At 37.2% G+C, this 25,450-nt stretch overlaps 1 protein-coding gene across 15 annotated transcripts in view; it reads right to left on the reverse strand.

The window, feature by feature from the left end:
* Reps2 (RALBP1 associated Eps domain containing 2) overlaps positions 1–25,450 on the reverse strand; it is a 221,936-nt gene that overhangs the window by 41,647 nt on the left and 154,839 nt on the right. For all 15 annotated transcript variants that reach the window (XM_074063411.1, XM_074063408.1, XM_074063409.1 and 12 more), the window contains one exon: positions 3,304–3,365. In XM_074063411.1, coding sequence (XP_073919512.1) covers positions 3,304–3,365 — 62 coding nt within the window. The remainder of the gene's footprint in view (positions 1–3,303; positions 3,366–25,450) is intronic.

Raw genomic sequence — 25,450 nt, forward strand, 5'->3', positions numbered from 1 at the left:
TATCTTTCTTCCCTGAAATGTGGCTTTTTTACATCTCAGGTACTTCCTCAAACATAGCAGGACCTCCTGTCTGTTTCTTTGTATTTAGTTTTTTTCTCTACAGTGAAGATCTATGTCCTTCAGTCCTCTAAAAGAAAGGTTTTCTTCTGTTTCTTTAAAACCCATTGCATTGGTCTCCTTCCCCATTCCATGAACCTTCTTGGTCTCTCTAAGCTAAAACGTGTTAAGAAGACACTTCTCCCCTAGTGCCTTTACTCTCCAGGGCTGTTTTAGTACTCATAACATCGCTAGTGGAGATACCAGTACAATGGAAACCCCAATTCATCAAATGTGGTGCTAACAGAAAACTTAAAATATTTTGTACCCCAAAGATCTTCTCCATATTAAACACAATTACACTGAAGCTGTGGCTTTATCACAATTGTCATAAGAAATCTGGCATGATCTTAGTGCTATTAGAAGGATTTAGCTATTCAAATACCAAATAATTCCTTAGCAGAGAACTGGCCTATGGGAAAAGAACACACCCTCTACATGTCATTTTCTAGATTTACTTGCACACAAACAGTGAGCTGACAAGTTTAACTACCTCTCACTTTAACACTGCTCCATACGAAGCACTTTATTCTAACTGATTTTTGGATATTTATGGTATGAATCAGCTTAATAAAAACAGTATCACTTCTTCTGAACTGAGCCAAAAGACCATGCCCCAGTTTTTGGTCTTTCCTCAAGAAAACATGGAACACAAACCACTTGATTCTGTACACATTCACTTGGTCCTTCTTGCTCTTACCTGTGTGTGAAAAACAGGATCTGTTTCTCTGGATTTATTCCATTTCCTAACTTTGGGAGTCCATTTGTATGACTTAATCCAGATGTTCATATCACAGTGGTGCTAGGCATAAGTAGGAGCCAGCCAGACTCCATTTTATGCTGGAGACCTTTACCTTGTCTCCCTCAACTGATAAAAGTAGATAAAATTTTGTTGTATGTAGAACATACTCAGAATCTCGAAATATGTCACTATTGAGTGGCTACATAGTTTTTAAAATAGTATTCCTTTATAGGGAACAAAACATTTTCTCATTCATTATAATCTAGTCTTGCCTATTTATCAAGTTAAATAATATAACATTTTAAATCCCTAGAATAATCCAGAAAATTTAATCTCTTTCTGAACTAACAAATGTAATGATTTTAATTATACCACGCTTCTTGGTTTCTCCCCTAGGCCTCCTGGTGATGGTACTGCTGTATAAGCCTCACAATAGAAATCTGTGGATATACCCATAGGTATATTTCCAAAGTTAGATCGATGGTCCATATATAGCAAGAAACATTCAAAAAATTTGACAGAGCAAAGGAAGAATTCTGAATGTATTAAGTTCTCTGCAATAAAATTTGCTGTGATGTGATAAAAGTGACTTCATAAGGAAGTAAGAAGAAAAGCAGGAAGGAAATGGGAGAAACTGAAACCTGGACAGTCTGAAATCCCAGGTTAATGTGCAACAAACTTGCACTTTTAATTCTAGGGAAAACTACTGGCATAACATATAAAATTTAACTTTAATCACATAATGTAGAAATGAGGTGACAGATGAGAGCAATTTGGAAATGTTCTTAGCAATACTGTAAGATTGGTGTTTTAATAGTGTATCCAAACCACTATAAGCCATCAGGATATTAGCAGGTATTTTATGAATAAAATCATGAATGGTCATATAAGTTACAAAATTGCCAGCTTTAACAAAATTGGCCTGTTTTGTTCTGTTGCTTGCTGTATGCGCTGTGAGTGTCCCAGGGTACTATAGGAGCAGCAGCCCAAAGATTTGCCTTAAGACAGAACCCTATTGACATCTCCCAGAGCCGATTTCATCAAAAGTAGTTTTAGATAGCCACACAGGTGGCTACCAAGATTCTCCCAGGATCAATATTAGGAATTTGGCGTGGCACAAAGACTATCAGCGGTCTTCACCTGAGCTGCTTGAGGTGGGCTTCCTGCCTGCTTTGGGGCTTAGTGACTGAGCATCTCAAGAGTCACCATTAATAAATAAGTCTACTTCTTTGTCTACCAGGTTTCCCAGAACAGTGTAAACGCTGAGCTGAGCACTCAGCCCAAGGCTCCATCTCAGCTGCCTAACTACGGAGATTTCAGACTACAGGAACAGGTGTGCAAGAAATGTAGGCAGAAAATCTCCAAGCTATTTCCCTCACCCTCTTCCCTACTTTTGTCCATTGCAAATGGGACACGTATCTTCAATATATAAAGTTCTGAATAAAAAACGTGTTTATACAAAAATCGTATGTTCTCCCTCATATGTGGACATTAGATCAAGGGCAAACACAACAAGGGGATTGGACCTTGAGCACATGATAAAAGCGAGAGCACACAAGGGAGGGGTGAGGATAGGTAAGACACCTAAAAAACTAGCTAGCATTTGTTGCCCTTAACGCAGAGAAACTAAAGCAGATACCTTAAAGCAACTGAGGCCAATAGGAGAAGGGGACCAGGAACTAGAGAAAAGGTTAGTTCGAGAAGAATTAACCTAGAAGGTAACACACATGCACAGGAAATCAATGCAAGTCAACTCCCTGTATAGCTATCCTTATCTCAACCAGCAAAAACACTTGTTCCTTCCTATTATTGCTTACACTCTCTCTTCAACAATTAGAGATAAGGGCAAAATAGTTTCTGCCAGGTATTGAGGGGGTTGGGGGAAGACGGAGGGGGCGGAGTGGGGGGGCGGGGGGGGGGACAGGGGCAGGGGGCAGGGGGCAGGGGGGGAAATGACCCAAGCTTTGTATGCACATATGAATAATAAAACAATTATAAATAAATAAATAAATGTGTTTATAAAACAGATTTTGCACCCCTGAAGAAAGCAGAACCACAGCACCAACCCCATGTGGTTTATATGGAATTAACACAACTCCCAAAGTGCTGATGAAAATACAGTCCCCCACACTACATGTACTATACAGAATAGCCACATCCTCCAGCCCCAATCGGAGAAACACTGTTACTTCTCTCCCTCTGTATGAAACCACATGCAACATCGATGGCCAGAAATGAACTAGTGCACATTTGCTTGGTGGCTGATTGTGAGAACTCTCCCTCTTTCACATGAGGTTGGGATGCTGGATGAATGAGAAGAAATTAAACCCTTCTCTGTTCTCTTCGTCCAGATATTATCTTAGAAATCAGACCAGTGTTGTGGTGACCGGACCTTGCAAAGAAGCACGGTGATAGACAACCTTCCTACTATCACACAGTTTACAGAAATCAAACCTGTCTCTTACCTGTGATGGACAAGGCCTCGGGGGGAGTGCAGGTGGTGGTGGTAACAGTCCTGACTTAGTAGCTGAAAAGAAAAGCACATGCTGGTAAAGACCATCCTCCCAAAAGAAGATGAAACAAAATCAAAAATTTTTGTACTCAAACAGGAATGGTCAAGGCATTTAACATATTGAAGCTTTTAAAATCCCACTGAAGGCTTAATTTTTTTTAAGGGGCACATGTTTCTTCTAATTCCTTTCCTTCCCCAAACCCAAGTATCTACATAGGCTGTTATGATAAAAAGCAGTATAAAACAGCAAGGAAAAGACAGCTTTTGATCAAAAGACTGGAACTCAGCTTGGGAAAGATGGTCAATTCCTCATTACCCTAATGTTAATCACTTAGTTTCAACTAATCCAGGCCAAAAGTCAGAAGGATTTCTTCTCTGCTTCTCTCTTATTTCTCCCTAGCTCTCAGCCATTGCTGCTCATTAGCTAAGTGCATAGGCTGCTGAAGGGAAGGGAGTGTCCCACAGGAGGCAGCTCCACACCCTGCATGTGCTCCTGTGACTGGGTCTGCCAGCGGTGGAGGAGGCCAGAAGTAAAGTGATTTCTTTCAAAGATCTCAATTTCTTTTTTCTCCATGATCGTTATCATCGGGGATAACTAAGTCTGTTTCTAAAATAATCCGGCCACATTTGAAAGATCTTTTCAAAGAAAGCTGCAGTCTAACATTGTTTTTTAATTTTGTGAGATGCAGAGTATATTTAAGTTATACCAAGAACATCTGAATTGTAACTTAATGAAAATAAACAGCTGCTGTCGAATTATAAAGTCCATGATCATATGCAAGACTTAAGTTTAGGCTGACATACTGGCAAGTCAAACCACGTTCTTTCCAAACTCCTTAGAAAACACTATGTATATGTAACTATATATAGCTTATTCACAGATCTGAAATGTGTGTTGATATTCGGACAATGTTCTGTGCCTTACACAATGAGTAAGAGTAATGTACCGAGAGCATGAATGATTTTGCAAATCACTACTGACTTGACCTCATGCAAGATGGAGTGTGGTACTCTCCACAGATGTAGCTCACAGTACTGCCACAGAGATGTTCACTGTGCACTAGTGGATGAATACAGTGCAGCCTTGTGGGTCCATCTGTGATTTCTCTCAATCTGTCTTTCATTAAAATTCATGAGACACATCAGTAGGTCAAAACTGCAGAGGCTGAACAGCCATCAATAACAAGGCACGTGGTAGAAGGAATGCTGAAGGCCTCCAGGGATTAGCTATCTCAGGGCCCCTATTCTACAGGTCCTCGCAGGTTGGGCCTTTACATTACTCACTACTTTTAAAACAAAACAAATAAACAAGTGAAATGCGTGCATTCTTCTAAGGGAAAGGCCAAGCGATTGCACAAGAATAAAATGTGTGTTAAAGCAACCCTTTATTAACAAAAGATGACTACCCAAGAAATGACAAGTCATTTAATTAAATTGACTTCTGCTTGCAGCCAACATGGGGTAATACAAACCAGGTTTACTTACCCATTTGAAACAAGCAAACACAAACAGAAAAACATACGAAATAACAGTTTTCAACAAAACATATACAGAAGAGCTTTGAAAACCTCAGAAAAGCAGGCAACAAAGACAAGCCCTGAGACCGAGGGTCCCTGCTCACTACCTTGAGAGTGACCAGAAACCAGGCCTGGTTGGGTTCACATTTGGGTCTGGTTATGCGCTTTGTTTATGATTATTGAATTTTTGAAACAAATGCCCTATTCTTGTCCAAATAAAAAAGATGCATGGGTCTGTTTCTGAATATACCTTTGAATACAATTTGTACCACTCACACCAGCTATTACATTCATTAGAAGTTGCCCCAAATATGAAAGGGAGATAAGAGATGGAGACCATTTAAAATAGAACCCTGCCTCAGTTTCTCACAACTAAACTTCAAGCAACAAAATACTATCATAGGCATATGTTATATTCAAGTACATTCAATTGGCTGCTATGGGACTATTCAAACTTTCTTAATTCTTGCCAGTTCTGATAAATAGTATTTTTCTGGACATCTGTTCACTTTGTCAAAATCTTCAAATTTATTGGCATGATAGTCCATACCCTCTTATTAAGAACATCTTAATCTCAGCATGTGTAATTATCACTTTTTCATTCCTCATGCTGGTTGTATGACCACTCTAGTTTTTCATCATTGGTCTCATCCCGCATATGTTATATTAACCTTTTCAAAAGACAACTTTTTTGGTAACGCTAGGGTTTGAACTCAGGGCCTTGCATTTGCTAGGCAGGCACTCTATCACTTAAGCCATGATCCCAACCACTTTTTGCTTTCAGTTATTTTTTACATAGGGTCTTATACTTTTTACTCAGAGCTGGTCTCAGACCATGATCCTCATACCTATGCCTCCCACATAGCTTGGATTATAGAAATGACTCATCATGCCCTACTTGTTTGTTGAGATGGAGTCTCGCTAACTTTTTGCCTGAGCTGGCCTCGAACTATGATCTTCCCAATCTCTACCTCCCAAGTAGCTGGTATTACAGGCATGTACCACCATACCTGTGCACAAAAACTTAACTATTTTGAGCCTAAATGTTGTATATTTGCTTTCTTTTTGATTAATGTTCTTTTATTTATGTTCTTTGGGCTTGTCTTGTTCTTTCTCCACCTTACATTGGTTGCTTAGCTCATTAATTTCTAGCTTTTCTTCTTTTCTAATACAAGCTTTTAGGATTATAAATTTTCTTCAAAGTACCACTTTATTAAAATCTCATTTGTTTTTGTATGTGATCATTAGTGCTAATTTTCATTACAATTTCTTTTATGATTCTAGCTTCTGTCTTAAGTGCATTGTTTAGAATTTTCTATACTGAGCATCTATTATTAGCCAACGTGCTTACTGCCAACACTGTTTCCTCGCAGCACATTGAAGACAGCACTTTGCTGTCATTTGGCTTCCATTATTGCTGGTGAGAAGTTAACTGTCAGTCAAATCACTGTTCTTGGTTAGTAGTCAGTCTTCATGATATTTTTGGCTTCTGGAGCCCTGCTCCCATAGTCTCCTCTTCCTACAGTGCCCATGCCTTTCCCCTACTGTACCTGACAACTCAGAGTATAGTAAGTGACCAACAAACATTTGTTTAAACTATCGTAAGAGGTAAAGGATTATATATCATCTCTATACACAAAAATATTGACTCATGTAGTTCAGGAGTCCTTCCACATTCTGCATTTTTGGCATGTTTCCCACTCAAGTAAAAGGCTAGAAATATTTTTTTCCAGGGAAGGCACCAAGCCCAGATGAAGCCAGGGGGCCTCACTGGAAACAAAGAGATTCTGTAAATGCATGCACTCTGGATGTGCAGACTCTTCTGGACCTTTTCCTTTCTGCTGCCAGACTGTTACATGCAAAAATTGGAATAATGTGTTCCAGGGAATGAGAGATCCAGAGCTGCTGTCAGGTAGGGGTCAGCAACAAGATTGCCAGTCACGCTACATGAACAGTAGCATATCCCAGGCTTTTGTCATGTTTTCTAGTCAACTTTTTGTCTCCCATACTTAAATATAAGCAAATGATTAAGTCTTACTAGATACCTGCAGAAAATGCTCTAACCTAAGGTAGAAAATCAGTTAAAATGGAAAAAAAAGTAACCTCAAAGAAACAGACTAGACCTATACTAGGAGAAAACTTCAAAATATATATTATTAGTATCACTACAATGATCAAGTTTTTCCAGAAATATTTAAACACTTAATATGTACCAGGCACTGTTTGAAGTGTTGCAAAAATATCAAGTTTTATGGGGGACTGGAAAAACTATCCATATGAAGCTATGTTCTAGGGAGAAGACAGACTATAGCATGAGGGTGAGAGATGAGTCATCAGGGAATGACTCAGTAAGAGATGCTGTTTGGAAAGATGAGACCAGAAAACAAATAGACCCACTGAGTACCCAGCACAGTGGAAAACAAATGTCCACGGCAAGGCACATCATCTCAAAAATACTAGGGTTAGAAAATTTTTTACAACTTTTCAGCAAGGAATGGGAGAGGAGAGCAGGCCACATACGAAAGGATCAGAAGTTCAAATGATTTTAGATTTGCTAATATATCATTAAAACCCAGAGTTCACAGGAACAATTTTATCAAAATTCTAAAGAAAATTTATCTCCAGCTGATCGTTATATATACAAATTAGCAGACTGCATGATGGTACAATGAAACGTATTTTACATATTTTCAGGGTCTCAAATTGAGTCCTATGCATATATCCTTTCCCAGGGAACTACTTAAGGATATGCTCCAGCCAAAAAAGACAGTAAACTATGAAAGAGTAAGATACAGAATATAAGATAAAAGAAACCAAACATGATTGAAGGAGGAAGGGAATCCATGAATGACAACGTGCAAAGTTCCCATGATGAAAATTATGTGCCAGGCATTTAACATAGGAAGTTTATATTTCTTTGAAAAGGTGAGACTGATAGAATCCCCGATGCATCACAAAACTGAGGGAGTCCATGGTTGATTCAAGGGCAACTACAATGAAACAAAACTGGTTGATTATTCACTTACTTATACTCTTGTGAAAGGTAATACCATATGGCTTGCTGTCCATAATAATATAAACACTAAATATGAATCTTTTTTTTTGAAAGAGAGAAAATTTATTAATGCCCATTTCTTGTCTGAACACCATATTAACCGGATCAGTTCTTAGCAATAAAAAGCATTCCTGATAAGCCCTTTCCTTTCTCTAAAATCCAATGCCCAACGATTTCATTTTCATCTTTTTTTAAATTTTTATTTTATTCATATGTGCATACAATGTTTGGGTCATTTCTCCCCCCTTCCCCCCGCCACCTCCCTTACCCCCTTCCCTTACCTCCCCTTACCCTTCGCTACCTGGCAGAAACTATCTCTAATTTTGTTGAAGAGAGAGTATAAGCAATAATAGGAAGGAACAAGGGTTTTTGCTAGTTGAGATAAGGATAACTATACAGGGAGCTGACTCACATTGATTTCCTGTACATGTGATATGAATCTAACCAAAATTGTAATATGGCTAATACCAAGGGGCTTGGAGGGGAAGACAATAGATGATGACAAAAACAAGAGGTTATACAAATCTGCTATTTAGAAATATGAGGGAAGAAATACCAAAATGACCAACATTAAAAATCTTGTGATAGAGTGTATTTTCCTAAGTCTGAGGGGTATATCGATGACCTTGGGAGAACTCCTCAGAGCTTGATTTGTCCCTTCAGTTGAGCACTGAGCCCTGGAGCTTTCCCTCCACCATGTCAGGATATCATGTACAGTTACTTTTCCAGCTTCTTCCTTCTCTTTCCAAAAGACATTTCCACTGATCTGCAATCAAGAGAAGGGAAAATTGCTGGGTATGGGTAGCTCACACCTGTAATCCCAGCTACTTGAGAGGCTGAGATCAGGAGGATAGTGGTTCCAGGACAGCCCTGGCAAATAAAAAAAATAATAATTGCCAGACCCCATCTCACCCCGCCCAAAAACAAAGTTGGGCATGCTGGCACATGCCTGTCATCCTAGTGGCAGTGGGAAGGTGGGAAGCATAAAAATAGGATGGGCAAAGAGTGAGACCTTAAATCCAAAATAACCAGAGCAAAAGGGCTAGAGGAGTGACTCAGCTGGTAGTGAACCCCTAAGTTCAAACCCTCATACTGCAAAAATAAATAAATTAAAGTATTCAAATGCCAAATTAAATAAACACTGAAAGAAGGGAAAATGTTGAAAGGGGCCTGCAAGTGACACCTATAGTTTTAAGTACCAGTCAAGTAGGCAGTTAGCCATATGCAACACTTCAAGGATTTCATCACTAAGGACCAGTCCTCTTCTTGGCAAGTTCATAAAAACAGATTATTTCTTGGTAATAGAAATTGTTCATTCTTTCTCTCTTTTCTAATCACAAAAGTATGCATGACTTTAAACCTGATCACCCAGTCATTCACAGTGATGCAAATGTTTGTCACACATATCTACACATTTAACAAAGGATTGCCAGGAGTACCTTTCCAACAATATCTGCCCCCATCTCCTATGGATTCTACATATATATATATATATATATATATATATATATATATATATATACACACACACACACACACAAAATATAAGCCTACTAAATGCTCTGTTGAACAGAACAAATTTTTTCATCAGTTTGAAGAAATGAACTTACACATGCTTTGTTGAACAAGGATAATATTAATAACTGAGTTTGGAAAATTAATGAGATCATATTCAATTCTTTTATTTTATAGGTGGGAAAATGAGAGTCTAGAGGAAAAAATGATTATGCAAGGTCACAAGGCTATTATGGAGCAGTAATCAGTACCACATTTTAAACCCACAGGACAGATAGTAGTAAAAAGCATAAAAGTGCCATGAGATGAGGGATATATATCCAAAGAATAAGAATGTGAGAAGGCCCCAAAGCAAGAGAACATCACCATCCCAAATTAAAACCATGTAATGAAGATGCTATAAACCATAAACTCAAATCTAAAAATATGTTATTATAGCAAATATTTAGGCTTTCAGTCATGTGATCTCCTCTTCACAAGACTATGTATGACTCCCTTACTTTAAAAAATATTGAGTGCATGTACTGCCTTGTTAAAGAACCAGGTTGGAATATTCTTTACCATCATTAGCAGATAATCACTTTTAAAGTGGAACTTATGTGAGCCATCTGTAAAAGCAGTAAAGCTGCTGATGGTAGTATACTTAGCAGCTTGATTGGAAAGAAAACTGAATACAGTAAGCCCAGCTTATTCACAGATTCATTACATGCAGCTTTGACCAAGTGCAGTAAAAAAATAATAAGTAAAAAAGAAAATTTTAAAAATATCAAGTGCAATACTAGCATAAGAATTGGCATAAAAGTTTCCAAAGCAATTGAATAGGAATTGGAGATTCCTTCTGACAAGTGGTACTGAGGAAACTAAACATCCACACATAAAAAGGTGAACTCAGACCTTTCTTTAGCTCAGACCTTATGCCAAGATTAAGCCAAAATAGATTAGATATCAGAATGTAAGAGCTAAAACTATAAAACATTCAGAATGGAGAAAATCTTCAAGACATTGGGTTAAGCAAAGCTTTCTAAGATGTGATCCAAAAGAGGAGATTACACTTCACCAAAATTCAAAATTCTGGCCAGGCATAGTGGTTCATGCCTGTAATACCAGCACTTGGGAGGCTGAGGCAGAGGATCACAAGTTTGAGTCCAGCTTGAGCTGGAGAGAGACTTTGTCTCAAAACAAAAATTAAAATTCTGCACTTCAAAATGTACTGTTAAGAAAATGACAAGTCATAGCCTGTAAAAAAAATTATAAATCACATATATGATAAAGGATTTGTATCCAGAATATGCAAAGGACTCCAGAATGAACAATTCAACAATAGCGAAAGCACTCAATTTTCTAAACTGGGCAAATGATTCAAATAGACATTTTATCCAAGCAAACACAAGAGTCACTAATAAGCACATGAAAAGATGTTCAACATCATTAGTGATCAGGTAAATACAAATCAAACCACTTCATACCCACTAAGATGTGGGCAAATCAAAAGGATAATACCATAGAGACTAAGAGCAATGAGCCAGTGACCAGCAGATTATTATTATTTTCATTTATTTATTTTTTATTTATTTTTCTAATCCTCTCTCTGTCTCTCTAGTGCCTGTTCAGCTTACTGTTGATTAGTACACTATCTCTCCCTGTTTATAACTTTGAACTTTTTTGTTTGTTTTGTTTTTCTACTTGTTTGTTTATTTGTTTTTCCCTTTTCCTTCGACTTCTTTGCTTTCCATCTCCTCTCACCCTTCCGTTCTAAATATCACCATTGTTATTATTACAAGCTAGAAAATACTTAATTGCACACGGTACAGGGACAATAACAACACCAAAGGCAATGACGGGAAGACAGAAAAATCAGGTAAAGTTTCCCCACAGCAAAAATTAGTACAGGAACCAGAGGGAAATGAAGAAAACAGATACTCAGATACAGACTCCAACAAAATGAAGATAAACTATGCCAAAGAACGCAGCGAAGCCCACAAGAATAATCTAAAAGAAGAAATGCTACAGGTACTCAATGAGAATTTTATAGAGATGATACTGGATATGGTCAACCAAAATGTACAGAAGACACTCAAGAAATTTCAAGACAACAAAAATAGAGAATTTGAAAAAGCAAAAGAAGAAATAAAGGAAACCATAGAAGCACTGTATAAAACCAAAGTGAAACAGAGAACACGATTAAACAACAGATAAATGAACTCAGGACAAAAATAGACAACATAAAAGAGGAAATGACCCAGGATATGGAAAACCTCAGAAAAAAGAATGAAACAAGAATTGCAAAACAAAATGGAAGGCAATCCAGCAGAATAGAACAAACATAAGACAGAATCTCAGAACTCGAAGATGAAATGGTAATTAAAGGAAAAACTGAAGAACTATTACTTAAACAACTCAAGACCTGTGAAAAGAAAATGCAAGAACTCACCGACTCCATCAAAAGACCAAACCTGAGAATCAAGGGCATTGAAGAAGGAGAAGAGGTGCAAGTGAAGGGAATGCGTAATACATTCAACAAAATAATTAACAGAAAATTGCCCAAATCTAGAGAAATCTATTCCCATACAGATACAAGAGGCCTCCACAACACCAAACAGACCACACCAAAATAGATCTACACCACGGGCATATTATAATTACAACAACAAATAAAGAGACCCGAGAAAGAATACTGAAGGCTGTAAGAGAGAAAAAACAAATAACATACAAAGGTAAACCCATCAAAATCACAGCAGACTTCTCAACAGAAACATTAAAAGCAAGAAGAGCGTGGGGTGAGATCTTCCGGGCAATGAATGAAAATAACTTCAACCCAGGATACTCTATCCAGCAAAACTATCATTCAAAATACATGGAGCAATAAAAGTCTTCCATGGTAAGCAGAAACTAAAACAATATGTGACCACAAAGCCACCACTACAAAAGATTCTTCAAGGGATTCTGCACACAGAAAGTGAAACCCAACATAACCATAAAAGGACAGGCAGTACCAAACTACAGGAAAAGAAAAAGCAAGAAAGTAGAGAGTAACCTCAACTTGGGTACACACAATCAAACCTTCAAACAACTAAGACAACTAAATGACAGGAATCACCACATCCCTATCAGTACTAACACTTAATGTTAGTGGACTTAATTCACCCATCAAAAGGCACCGTTTGACAAAATGGATTAAAAATGAAGATCCAACAATTTGTTGCTTACAGGAGACCCATCTCACTGACAGAAATAAACATAGGCTAAGGATGAAAGGATGGAATAAGATTTACCAAGCCGATGGCCCCCGAAAACAGGCAGGAGTAGCAATACTTATCTCTGACAAAGTAGACTTCAAACCTACATTGATCAAACGAGATAAAGAAGGACATTCCATACTAATAAAAGGGGAAATAGACCAAAAGGAAATAATAATCATCAACCTATATGCACCCAATGTCAACGCACCCAATTTCATCAAACATACCCTGAACAACCTAAAAGCATATATTAACTCCAACACGGTGGTTGTGGGAGACTTTAACACCCCATTATCATCAATAGATAGGTCATCCAAACAAAAAATCAATAAAGAAATCCTAGATCTAAAATATACAATAGATCAAATGGACCTAGTTGATGTCTACAGAACATTTCATCCAACTTCTACACAATATACATTCATCTCAGCAGCCCATGGAACCTTCTCCAAAATAGATCATATCCTAGGGCACAAAGCAAGCCTCAGCAAATATAAGAAAATAGAAATTATACCGTGCATACTATCTGATCACAATGCAATAAAACTAGAACTTAACAACAAAAGTAAAGACAAAAAACATGCAAACAGCTGGAAACTGAATAACTCATTACTTAATGGACAATGGGTCATTGATGAAATAAAAGAGGAAATTAAAAAGTTCCTGGAAGTCAATGAAAATGAAAACACAATCTACTGGAACCTATGGGACACAGCAAAGGCAGTCCTGAGAGGAAAGTTTATAGTCATGAGTGCATATATTAAAAAGACTGAAAGATCCCAAATCAATGACCTAATGATACATCTCAAACTCTAGAAAAATAAGAACAAGCATATTCCAAAACAAACAGAAGGAGAGAAATAATAAAAATAAGAGCTGAAATCAATGAAATAGAAACCAAAAAAAAAAAAAAACCATACAAAGAATTAATGAAACAAAAAGTTGGTTCTTTAAAAAATAAACAAGATTTACAGACCTGTGGCAAACCTGACTAAAATGAAGAGAGAAAAAACCCACATTAGTAGAATCAGGAATGCAAAAGGGGAGATAACAACAAACACCATGAAAGTCCAGGAAATCATCAGAGACTACTTCGGGAACCTATATTCAAATAAATTTAAAAATCTTAAAGAAATGGACAGATTTCTAGATACATATAATCATCCAAACTGAACCAAGAGGAAATTAATCACCTGAATAGATCTATAACACAAAATGAAATTGAACCAGCAATCAAGAGTCTCCCCAAAAAGAAAAGTCCAGGACCTGATGGATTCTCTGCTGAATTCTATCAGACCATTAAAGAAAAACTGACACCAACCCTCCTTAAACTGTTCCACAAAATAGAAAGGGAAGGAAAACTGCCTAACACATTTTATGAAGCCAGTATTACACTTATCCCAAAACCAGGCAAAGACACCTCCAAAAAGCAGAACTATAGGCCAATCTCCTTAATGAACATTGATGCAAACATCCTCAATAAAATAATGGCAGACCGAATTCAACAACACATCAAAAATATCATTCACCACGACCAAGTAGGCTTCATCCCAGGAATGCAGGGGTGGTTCAACATATGAAAATCAATAAACGTAATAAACCACATTAACAGAAGCAAAGACAAAAACCACTTGACCATCTCAATAGATGCAGAAAAAGCCTTCGATAAGATCCAACACCATTTCATGATAAAAGCTCTAAGAAAACTAGTACCTCAACATTATAAAAGCTATATATGACAAACCTACAGCCAGCATTATACTTAACAGAGAAAAACTGAAACCATTCCCTCTGAAATCAGGAACTAGACAAGGATGCCCACTATCTCCACTCCTATTCAACATAATACTGGAATTCCTAGCCAAAGCAATTAGGCAAGAAGAAGGAATAAAAGGAATACAAACAGGTAAAAAAAACTGTTAAAATATCCCTATTTGCAGATGATATGATCCTATACCTTAAAGACCCAAAAAACTCTACTCAAAAGCTCCTAGACACCATCAATAGCTACAGCAAGGTAGCAGGATATAAAATAAACATAGAAAAATCATTAGCATTTCTATACACTAATAATGAACAAACTGAGAAAGAATATATGAGAACAATTCCATTTACAATAGCCTCAAAAAATCAAATACCTAGGTGCAAACTTAACAAAGGATATGAACGACCTCTACAAGGAAAACTATAAACTCCTGAAGAAAGAGATTGAGGAAGACTATAGGAAGTGGAGAGATCTCCCATGCTCATGGATTGGTAGAATCAACAGAGTAAAAATGTCTATACTCCCAAAAATAATCTACATGTTTAATGCAATTCCCATCAAAATTCCAATGACATTCATTAAAGAGATTGAAAAATCTACTGTTAAATTTATATAGAAACACAAGAGGCCACAAATAACCAAGGCAATACTCAGTCAAAAGAACAATGCTGGAGGTATCACGATACCCAACTTCAAACTATATACAAAGCAGTAACAATAAAAACAGCATGGTACTGGCACAAAAACAGACATGAAGACCAGTGGAACAGAATAGAGGACCCAGATATGAAGCCACACAACTATAACCAACTTGTCTTTGACCAAGGCGCTAAAAATATACAATGGAGAAAAGACAGCCTCTTCAACAAAAACTGCTGGGAAAACTGGTTAGCAGTCTGCAGAAAACTGAAACTAGATCCATGTATATCACCCTATATCAATATTAACTCAAAATGGATCAAGGATCTCAATATCTGACCCCATACTCTAAAGTTGGGACAGGAAAGAGTAGGAAATACTCTGGAATTAATAGGTATAGGTAAGAACTTTCTCAATGGAACCCAAGCAGCGCAGCAACTAAGAGATAGCATAGATAAATGGGAGCTCATAAAACTAAAAAGCTTCTGCTCAACAAAAGAAATGGTCTCTAAACTGAAGAGAACACCCACAGAGTGGGAGAAAATATTTGCCAGCTACACATCATACAAAGGACTGATAACCAGAACATATAGGGAACTTAAAGAACTAAATTCTCCCAAAATTAATGAACCAATAAAGAAATGGGCAAGTGAACTAAACAGAACTGTCTCAAAAGAAGAAATTCAAATGGCCAAAAAACACATAAAAAATGCTCACCATCTCTAGCAATAAAGGAAATGCAAATTAAAACCACACTAAGATTCCACCTCACCCCTGTTAGAATAGCCATCATTTTCAACACCACTAACAACAGGTGTTGGTGAGGATGTGGGGAAAAAGGAACCCTGTTACACTGTTGGTGGGAATGTAAACTAGTACAACCACTCTGGAAAAAAATTTGGAGGCTACTTAAAAAACTAAACATTGATCTACCATTTGATCCAGCAATACCACTCTTGGGGATATACCCAAAAGACTGTGACACAGGTTACTCCAGAGGCACCTGCACACCCATGTTTATTGCGGCACTATTCACAATAGCCAAGTTATGGAAACAGCCAAGATGCCCCACTACTGATGAATGGATTAAGAAAATGTGGTATTTATATACAATGGAATTTTATGCAGCCATGAAGAAGAACAAAATGTTATCATTCGCTGGTAAATGGAATGAATTGGAGAACATCATTCTGAGTGAGGTTAGCCTGGCCCAAAAGACCAAAAATCGTATGTTCTCCCTCATATGTGGACATTAGATCAAGGGCAAACACAACAAGGGGATTGGACTTTGAGCACATGATAAAAGCGAGAGCACACAAGGGAGGGGTGAGGATGGGTAAGACACCTAAAAAACTAGATAGCATTTGTTGCCCTCAATGCAGAGAAACTGAAGCAGATACTTTAAAGCAACTGACGCCAATAGGAGAAGGGGACCAGGAACTAGAGAAAAGGTTAGATCAACTAGCAAAAACCCTTGGTCCTTCCTATTATTGCTTATACTCTCTCTTCAACAAAATTAGAGATAAGGGTAAAATAGTTTCTGCTGAGTATCAAGGGGGTGGGGGGGAGAGGGAGGGGGCGGGGGGGTAAGTGTGGGGTGGGGGAAGGGGGGAGAAATGACCCAAACATTGTATGCATATATGAATAAAAAAAAAGACCTAACAGAACAAGAAAAAAAAATAAAAAATAAAAATAAAATTCTTTTTCAATGTTAAAAAAAATACACTATAATCAAATTGGTTTCATACTAGAAATACAAGTGTGGCCCAATACATGCAAATTAATAAACACAACACAAAACATACAAACAGACTCAAGGACAAAAACTCCATGTTCAACAAAATTCAGCATCCCTTCATGATAAAAGCCCTAAAAAAAAAAAACTAGAAATAGAAGATCATGTATCATCTAATAAACACTCTATCTGAGAAACTGATAGCCAATATTACACCTAATGTGGAACTGACAGTATTTCCTCTAAAATCAGTAATAAGACAACATTGTCTACTCTCACCATACTTATTCAATATAGTGTTTGAAATTTTAGCCAGAACAATCAGGAAAGAAATAAAAGGGATACAAACAGGAAAGAGAGAAGTCAAAATATCACTATTTGCAGACCCCTAAATATTCCACCAGAAAACTCCTATATGTGATAAACACTTTCAGCAAACGATCAGGATACAAAATCAACATATAAAAACTAGTAGTTTTCTATATATCAATAACAAACATGCTGAGAAAGAAATCAGGAAAACAATACCATTCATAAAAATCTAAAAAAATAAACATATTGGGCCAAGTGCCAGTGGCTCACACCTGTACTCCTAGTTACTCAGGAGGCAGAGATCAGGAGGATTGCAGTTTGAATCCAGCCCAGGCAAATAGTTCACAAGACCCTATCTCAAGAAAAAAAACCATCAAGAAAATAGACCTGATGGAGTGGCTCAAGGTGTAGGCCCTGAATTCAAACCCCAGTGCTGCAAAAATAAAAAAATAAATAAATATATAAATAAACATACTGGAATAAACCCAACAAAGGCAGGAAAAGACCTCTACAAACGAAAACTATTAAAAACATTGAAGAAATTAAAGAAGACACTAGAAGGTGGAAAGACCTCCCATGTTCATAGATACACAGAATATTATAAAAAATGGCTATTCATCAAAATGAGTTTGTAATGACAACTACTCCATACCAAAGTCTCTTGCTCACTCCAAAACCTTTGCCACCTGGATTAACCCTACCTCTCTAACAGAACTATTCTCCTAAGACTTCCTAAATCCCTACAAATGCCTCTTTCCTAGTCTCCCATTTTTCTTGGCTAGGCAGAAGACTTCAATTTTCAAATCTCTGCTTCCTTCCTATAACAGGCTTTTCCCAGGCATGCCAGACCACTGTACTATGCCCCTTACTGAATTCACATATTCCCATGGCTTTGGATTTCACTCCACTATGAATTTGATGTCTACATAACAGGTCCTGAAGGGTTTGAGCAGGGAAGCAACCTCATAGCTATGCTTGATGAATATTAACCCTGTTGCTGTCAAAAGGAAAAAGTGAAGCAAGCAAAGCAGATCTGACTACTATAGTAGTCTCTCAGGCAACTAGTAATAAGAAATGAACCAAGGCAGATGTCAAGGAAAAATTGATAGGATTTGAATATAAAAATCCTATCTATCCTCTAAAGTTTAACTCAATAGCCCTGCCCCTATAAACATGCATTCACTGATCATTCTACTTAGCAACTACCCAGACACAGCAAGGACATTGTCACAAACACATGTTACTGTGATGCTTACTGCATGGTTTGATGCCATATCTTGGATTCTTCACAGTGCCAAGCACCCAATGAGCACTCATTAAATATTGGTGGAATGAGTAAGACTTGTCCTGATCACCATCTCTGAAGTCTATTTCAGTTTTTATATAATTCTACAAATGCCTATATATAAGGAATGTACCGATATACTGTGAATTATATTGTTTTATGGTTTCCTTCAGCTCACAAGCTTTATAGTGCTCATAAGCTTGATGCCCAACAATAGGAAAATGGTGAAATGAACCATAGCCCCAATTAATAAAGGTCAAAGAAATAGAGCACGACTGTTTTACAATGACCAATGCAATAATGGATCTAAGCAGCTGCTTGCTAGACAGCTCACACCAGCTTGTGAGCATCAAGGGTGTGCATCTTTTCCCTGCTCCATATTCAGTGACACATCAGTAGGAGGTAAATTAGCCATGGAAAGAGTATTTACACTGTGAAAATTGGCAAATGACTAATTGTTAAATATTTGCCAACACATCACTGTATGTAGGCCATGATGATCAAGAGTTGATCAGACCATTAATTGAAAACTTGTAGGAGATCTCTATCACAATGCAAGGATTAGGCTAATGCTACATGAACTCACTAATCAAACAAACAACTCAAAAAGAAAGGCATTAAACATCAGGAATCCCCTAATGTGATGCAAGAGAAAATACAGAGCATCACTAGGAAGTATTCTTGTCAAACATCTAATCTGATTCTAATCAAGCTTAGATATACCTACTACTTCACAGGAAATACAGTAGATAGAAAAACAACTGTCAAATACTAAAAATGGAAAAGTCTACAGGATGAATGATATTCTTGTGAATGAGTAGGTACACAAATGGATGAATGAATGAACATAAAGGCAGAAAAAAGACAGAAGGAGAAACCACCAATTACAAGAGACAGGATATCAAAACAAGCATAATGCACATGTAGCCCTGATTGAAACCTGATTTGAATAAGCCATTATAAAAAGACATACTTGAGACAACTCAGGAAGTCTGCACACTGACTAGGTATTAGATGATATTAAGGAACTACTGCTAATTTTCTTATGTATGATAATGATACAGAGATTAATTTCTTAAAAGCTTTATCTACTAGTGATATAAATAGAGTTTGCATACTTAGGATTTACATCAAAATAATCTGAGGAGGGGGTTCACTACATTTGAAATTTTCCATAATACAGTTTTTAATAAAGTAGCCAGAGTACTGAACATACATAAAAGACAAAACCATCAGTACTGACATATGAATAATGTAGTATAAAAAATGAAGAAAACATTCATAATGTGATCTCAATTATTTTAAAGACAAAAAATACATAGTTGACTTTATAGATATAGATATATACATTCATAAGTGAGATACTGCCTAGGGGAGTCCATCAGGCTTGATGGGGATGGGATCAAAAACACATCTGTAATATTTGAATTTTACATACAAGAAGGTATTTGTGTGTCTATTACTTAAATGAGTTTTATATGCATTTTTACAAGAACTATCATTATAACTAGTCCTGCTATTTCAGTGACTCTAGTCTACTTCCTCTCCTACACACCCTCAAAACACTCACCTAGCCAGAAATAGCTATAAAACCAGAGGGTAGAAATGAAAGAGAATGCACCTTATCCAACAGCAGGATAAGGTGAAGATGGCTGCACCCTCATCTTCACAAGGCTTGGTAAAGCTTCTGTAGGCTTTTACCTTCTACAGGCACAAACCATAGCACTTTGTTAGCACAGAAACTTTCACATAACTTATTGGAAAAGAAAAAAACCTCTAACTAGAAATAGGCACAGAAAAAGGAAAGAGGAAGCCAACAGTAGCTACTACGCTGCAACCTCACCTTGCCAAGACCAAGACTGCTATATAACTACATCTCATGCTGAACACTGACACAGACAGGCTAGGAAATAACCTGCACTAAATTCTTACCTCAGAAAACGTTCATCTAGGTCAATGCCCAAATATACTTCTCTATGTTTAAATGAGCTTCTAGACTTCAAGTCTCATACCTATCTTATCTTTCAACTAATGAAAAGCTCAAAATGACACATTAGTGCTCTGTCAATGGAAATGCTGATTGTGTTACTAAGAACAGACCCTCTACCACAAACAAGATCAGGCTTGAAAGCACAGATCCAGATCTGGAAAGCTAAAAGGTACTCTCCTGCCCATCAAAGACAAGTGACTGCAGCGGCAGCCAATTGCCAAAGTCTGAAAGTGAGTCCTAGTCCTCAACTGGCTGGTGAAGTTGGGTGAGGCCTATGACCAAGAAGAATAATAGCATGATGTCTCCTGCTCTGTGCTAAGACCTCAACCTCCAATAGAGGCAGCTGAACAGATACATCTACTAAATATCTGATCAAATAGATGAGGTGGGAGAGGCAAGTGGAGTACAGACAGGAGAAATCCTGCCTCTTTTTGAGGTTGCAGAACATGGGCTCCAGCACAGACTGCATAGTCTAAACCCTAGTTTCAATAGCAACTAGCTCCATGACACTGGGCAAACTAACTTTTGCACTTGTTTCTGCATCAATAAAATAGGGATAAAACAGCACATATCTCACAGGGTTATTGTGAGGAATGGATATAATGCATATAAAGTCCCTAAATATGTCCTCTGCACAAAGTAATACTCAAAAGTCTTATCACCCATTATCACTATTATATCCAGGGGCAGGTGATAATAAAGTAGAAAGCCCAGAATCAAGTCTTGCAAATAGGAAAGCTGGACTTAGGATATAGTGGCCATTTTGTAGATACAATATACTAATATGGTATATACTACTTGATAAATGCAATTAGATCAATTGGTTTCACACAGGACAAAGAAGAAAAAAGGAAAAACTGGATTTGAGCATTTAATAATGACCAGACTATGTCTTCCAAACAGTAAAAGTGATTTCGTCCTTAATTTGTGAATAGTTATAGGATTAGTTAAGCTGTTAGAAGTCCAGTAACGAGCATGTTCTCTTATTATGCAAGTTAAGGATAAAATATGTCCAGACAACTAAGAGACAAGTTCAACAAGGTTATAAAATATAAGATCATTATGCAAAACAACTGTATTTCTATATACTAGTAGTGATGATGGTGAAAAATCATTTTTAAATCCCTTTAGAATAATATCAAGAATAAAACTCCTAGGAATAAATTTAACAAAATAAGTACAAAATTTGTACACTAAAAACTATAAAACACTGTTAAAAGAAATTAAAAGACCTACATAAATGAAAAGTCACTCTGTGTTTGGAGACTGGAAGAAATAATATTTTTAAGATAGCAATACTAACCAAACTTGATCTACAGATTCAATGTAATCTCTACCAAAATCCAGTTGGATCTTTTTTTTTTTGCAGAAATTGCTATCTGATCCTAAATTTCATATGGAAATATAAGAGAATCAGAATAACCAAAACAATCTTGAAAAAGCATGATGTAGGCAAACTCATACTTCCTGATTTGAAAACTTACTACAAATCTGCAAGTATCAAGACACTGTGGTATTGGCAGAAGGACAGACATACAAATCAATGGAATATAACTGAGAGTCCAGAAATAAGCCTTTACATTCATAGTCAATTGATGTAACAACAGTAACAAAAAAATTAAGTGAGGAATTAAGAGTCTTCAATAAGTGATACTAAGATGACTGGATATCCACATGCATAAAAATATAAATGAACTTCTACCTCACCTCATATACAAAAACTAACTCAAAATAGACTATTGATCTAAATGTAAATCCTAAAACTATGCAAATTTTTAGAAGAGAAGCAAATGTTCATAACCTTGAGCTAGGCAAGTTCTTAAATATGATACCAAAACCACAAGTGATAAAAGAAAAATAGGTAATTGATTCTTATCAAAATTAAAATGTTTTATGATTCAAAGGACACCATCAAAAAGGTAAAAGGAGGGCCAGCCAGGGTGGTTCACACCTATAATCTCAAGCTACTTGGAAGGAAGAGGATCTAAGTCAAGGCCAGCCAAAGCAAAACAGCTAGCAAGATCTTATCTCAAAAAGCAAACTGGGATGGGTACAGTAGTTCATACCTGTAATTCTAGCTACCCGGGAGGTGGAGATCAGGAGCATCAAGGTTCAAGGCACTATAGTACAAGCAAAAAGATAGCAAGTTTATGTCAATCAATAAACTCAGCATGATGGCACATGCCTGTCATCCAGCTACACAAGGAGGTATAAATAAGAGGATTGAAGCCCAGGCAAAAAAATGCAAGATCCTATCCCAAAAAAACAACTAAAGCAAGAAGAGCTGGGGGTGCAGCTCAAGTGGTAGAATGCTAGTCTAGCAAGCACAACACCCTGAGTTCACACCCCAGAACAACAAAAATAAATAAATAAAATAAAGAAGAAGAACAAGTCAGGTTTGGTGGCTCACACCTGTAATCCCAGATGTGCAAGAAGCATTAAATAGAAGGATCATGGTTCTAGACTAGCCCAGGCAAAAAGTATAAGAAGCAATCTGAAAAATAACTAAAGCAAAAAGGGCTGGAGGTATAGCTCAAGTGATACAGCACCTGCCTAGTAAGCACCAGGCCCTGAGTTTAAACCCCAGTACCACAAAAAAGGCAAAGGGACAACCAATGGAATGAGAAGGAATATTTATAAATCAAATATCTGAAAAGGAACTTGTATCCAGAATATGTAATAAAAAGGCAATATCTCAATTTTAAAATGGGTAAAGATTTTAAAATGGGTAAAAATATCCAAACATGATATAAATATGGCCAGCAAGCAAATGGAAGAGATGTTTCACATCGTTAGTCATTAGAAAATGCAAATCATTCTATGGCCACACCACCCTGAATGCACCTGATCTCTTCTATCTCAGAGCTAAGCAGGGTGGGGCCTGGTTAGTACTTGGATGGGAGAAAACGCAAATCAACAGCACAATAACAATATCAATTCATACACATCGGGATAGCTGAGACAAAAAGACAATGAGTATTTCAAGAATGTGAAGAGACTATAATCCTCACAAATTGCTAGTGACATGGTAAATGGAATGACAATGACTACTAATGGATACAGGCTTTCTTTTTGGGGTATTGAAATTACACAGTTTTGATGGTTATATAATACCATGAATACATTAAAAGCCACTGAATTATATACTTTTTTTTTTGTGGTACTGGGGTTTGATTTCAGGGCCTACACCTTGAGTCACTCCATCAGCCCTTTTTTGTGAAGGGTTTTTTTTGAGTTAGGGTCTTGCAAACTACTTGCCAGGACTGGCTTTGAACCACAATCCTCCTGATCTTTGCCTCCTGAGTAGCTAGGATTACAGGCATGAGTCACCAGGGCCGGCTTAATTATACTCGTTTTAAAGGGTGAGTTTTATAGAATGCAGATTATATCTCGGTAAGGCATTCCTTTATAAAAATAAAACTACCTGGACCAGCTGTATATTGTGGAACCAAAAGTTTGGATGTGGCACAGGAATCCTATAATCCTACTAAAATTTTTAATCCTACTAAATTTCAAAAGGTAACAACTAGCTCTCACTAAAATAATACACAAGGAAATCTATAAGGCAGAACTGTCTGTGTGGCCAAATTTCTCCTTTAGAGAACCTGAAAGGTAGAGTTGGTTGTGAGACCATCTCTTACTCCCAAGGAGTTTACTTATTTCTCAAGTTACAGAGAGAAAAAGTCATTTGTAGAAAATGCAGACCAGACTCCTCTCAGTTCACCACTCAATAAACACACTCAGTTTCTAAATGAAGCCAGAACCCTTACTATATCGTTTTACCCAACTATACATCTCACATAGGAGGCATTGGAAGTCCTTCGAAAACAATTCCTTTGTGTTGGAGAAGCACTGAAAAGTAATTCGAAGAACATACAGAGCCTGAAAAAATGCTCTGGGATGCTTCTGTCATTTCAGTTGCATTCCAGGAGGTGGTAGCAGATGGTCATAAAGATACCCTGGATACAGAATGGTAGGCAAGTTTGAGATAAGTAAATCAGCCAGGAAAAATATCTTGAGGACCTTCATGTACTTGTTGCAGCTAAGGCGTGAAAAGGAAAATTTTTAATAGGTAATATTTGTACATGAGGCAAAATTTAAAAGATACAGCAGGTATTCAATGAAAAAGTCACTCTGTCTCAGTTCTGTCCCCAGATATACAGATCCTTTCTCCCAGAAGCAAACATCATTACCAGTTTCTTAAGGAAATTTTTTAATAGGTAATATTTGTACATGAGGCAAAATTTAAAAGATACAGCAGGTATTCAATGAAAAGTCAGTCTGTCTCTCAATTCTGTCCCCAGATACACAGATCCTTTCCCCCAGAAGCAAACATCATTACCAGTTTCTTAAGCATTCTTCCTGAATCTGTCTTTATATTTGCAAATACACATATTCTGCACTTTATCTTTTTCACTTAATTTATCTCAGCTAGATTTCCAAGTAGTACACGTACATTATTCCTTTGAACGGTTTCATAAGATTCCATAGTATGGATGCGCTATTTCTTAACATGGAGTGAATTTTTTTTATCAGTATGTCTAAAGCAAAGATAGGAGACTAGCTAATCAAAGGAAGCTACTACCCATGGACATTCTTCAGCCATCACAATGGTTTTAACATGTGGATCTCAATGTATTTGGCCACACAGGGTGTGGTAGAAAGAGCTGTCCGTCAACATATACTCTCCTCTTTAAAAGAAAGGAGAGTGCCATTGAGAAATGGCTGCCTTGCCCACCAGCTAGATATATTTGTGGGATAGGTTTCCTCCATTTGATTTGGGTGGAAGTGGCAGTAGTGAAGAAAGTTCCTGATTTGAAGTTTTAAAGAAATGGCCATGTCTCCTCACATAATCCCTGTCCCTTCCGCCATATGCTCAATAACAGGAAGAGATAGGGATGCCATGACAGAGGCCAAGCTAAGGCTCTTCACCATCACCATGGAACCTTTGAGCTGCAAATCTTAGACATGGCTTTGGAAGAGGCAGGTCAGAGTAAAGAGTGGAAGGAGACTTTCCATCCACTGAAAGAGAAAAAAAATCAGTCTAT

This window comes from Castor canadensis, chromosome X (genome assembly GCF_047511655.1).
Source record: "Castor canadensis chromosome X, mCasCan1.hap1v2, whole genome shotgun sequence".
NCBI classification, from domain to species: Eukaryota; Metazoa; Chordata; class Mammalia; order Rodentia; family Castoridae; genus Castor; species Castor canadensis.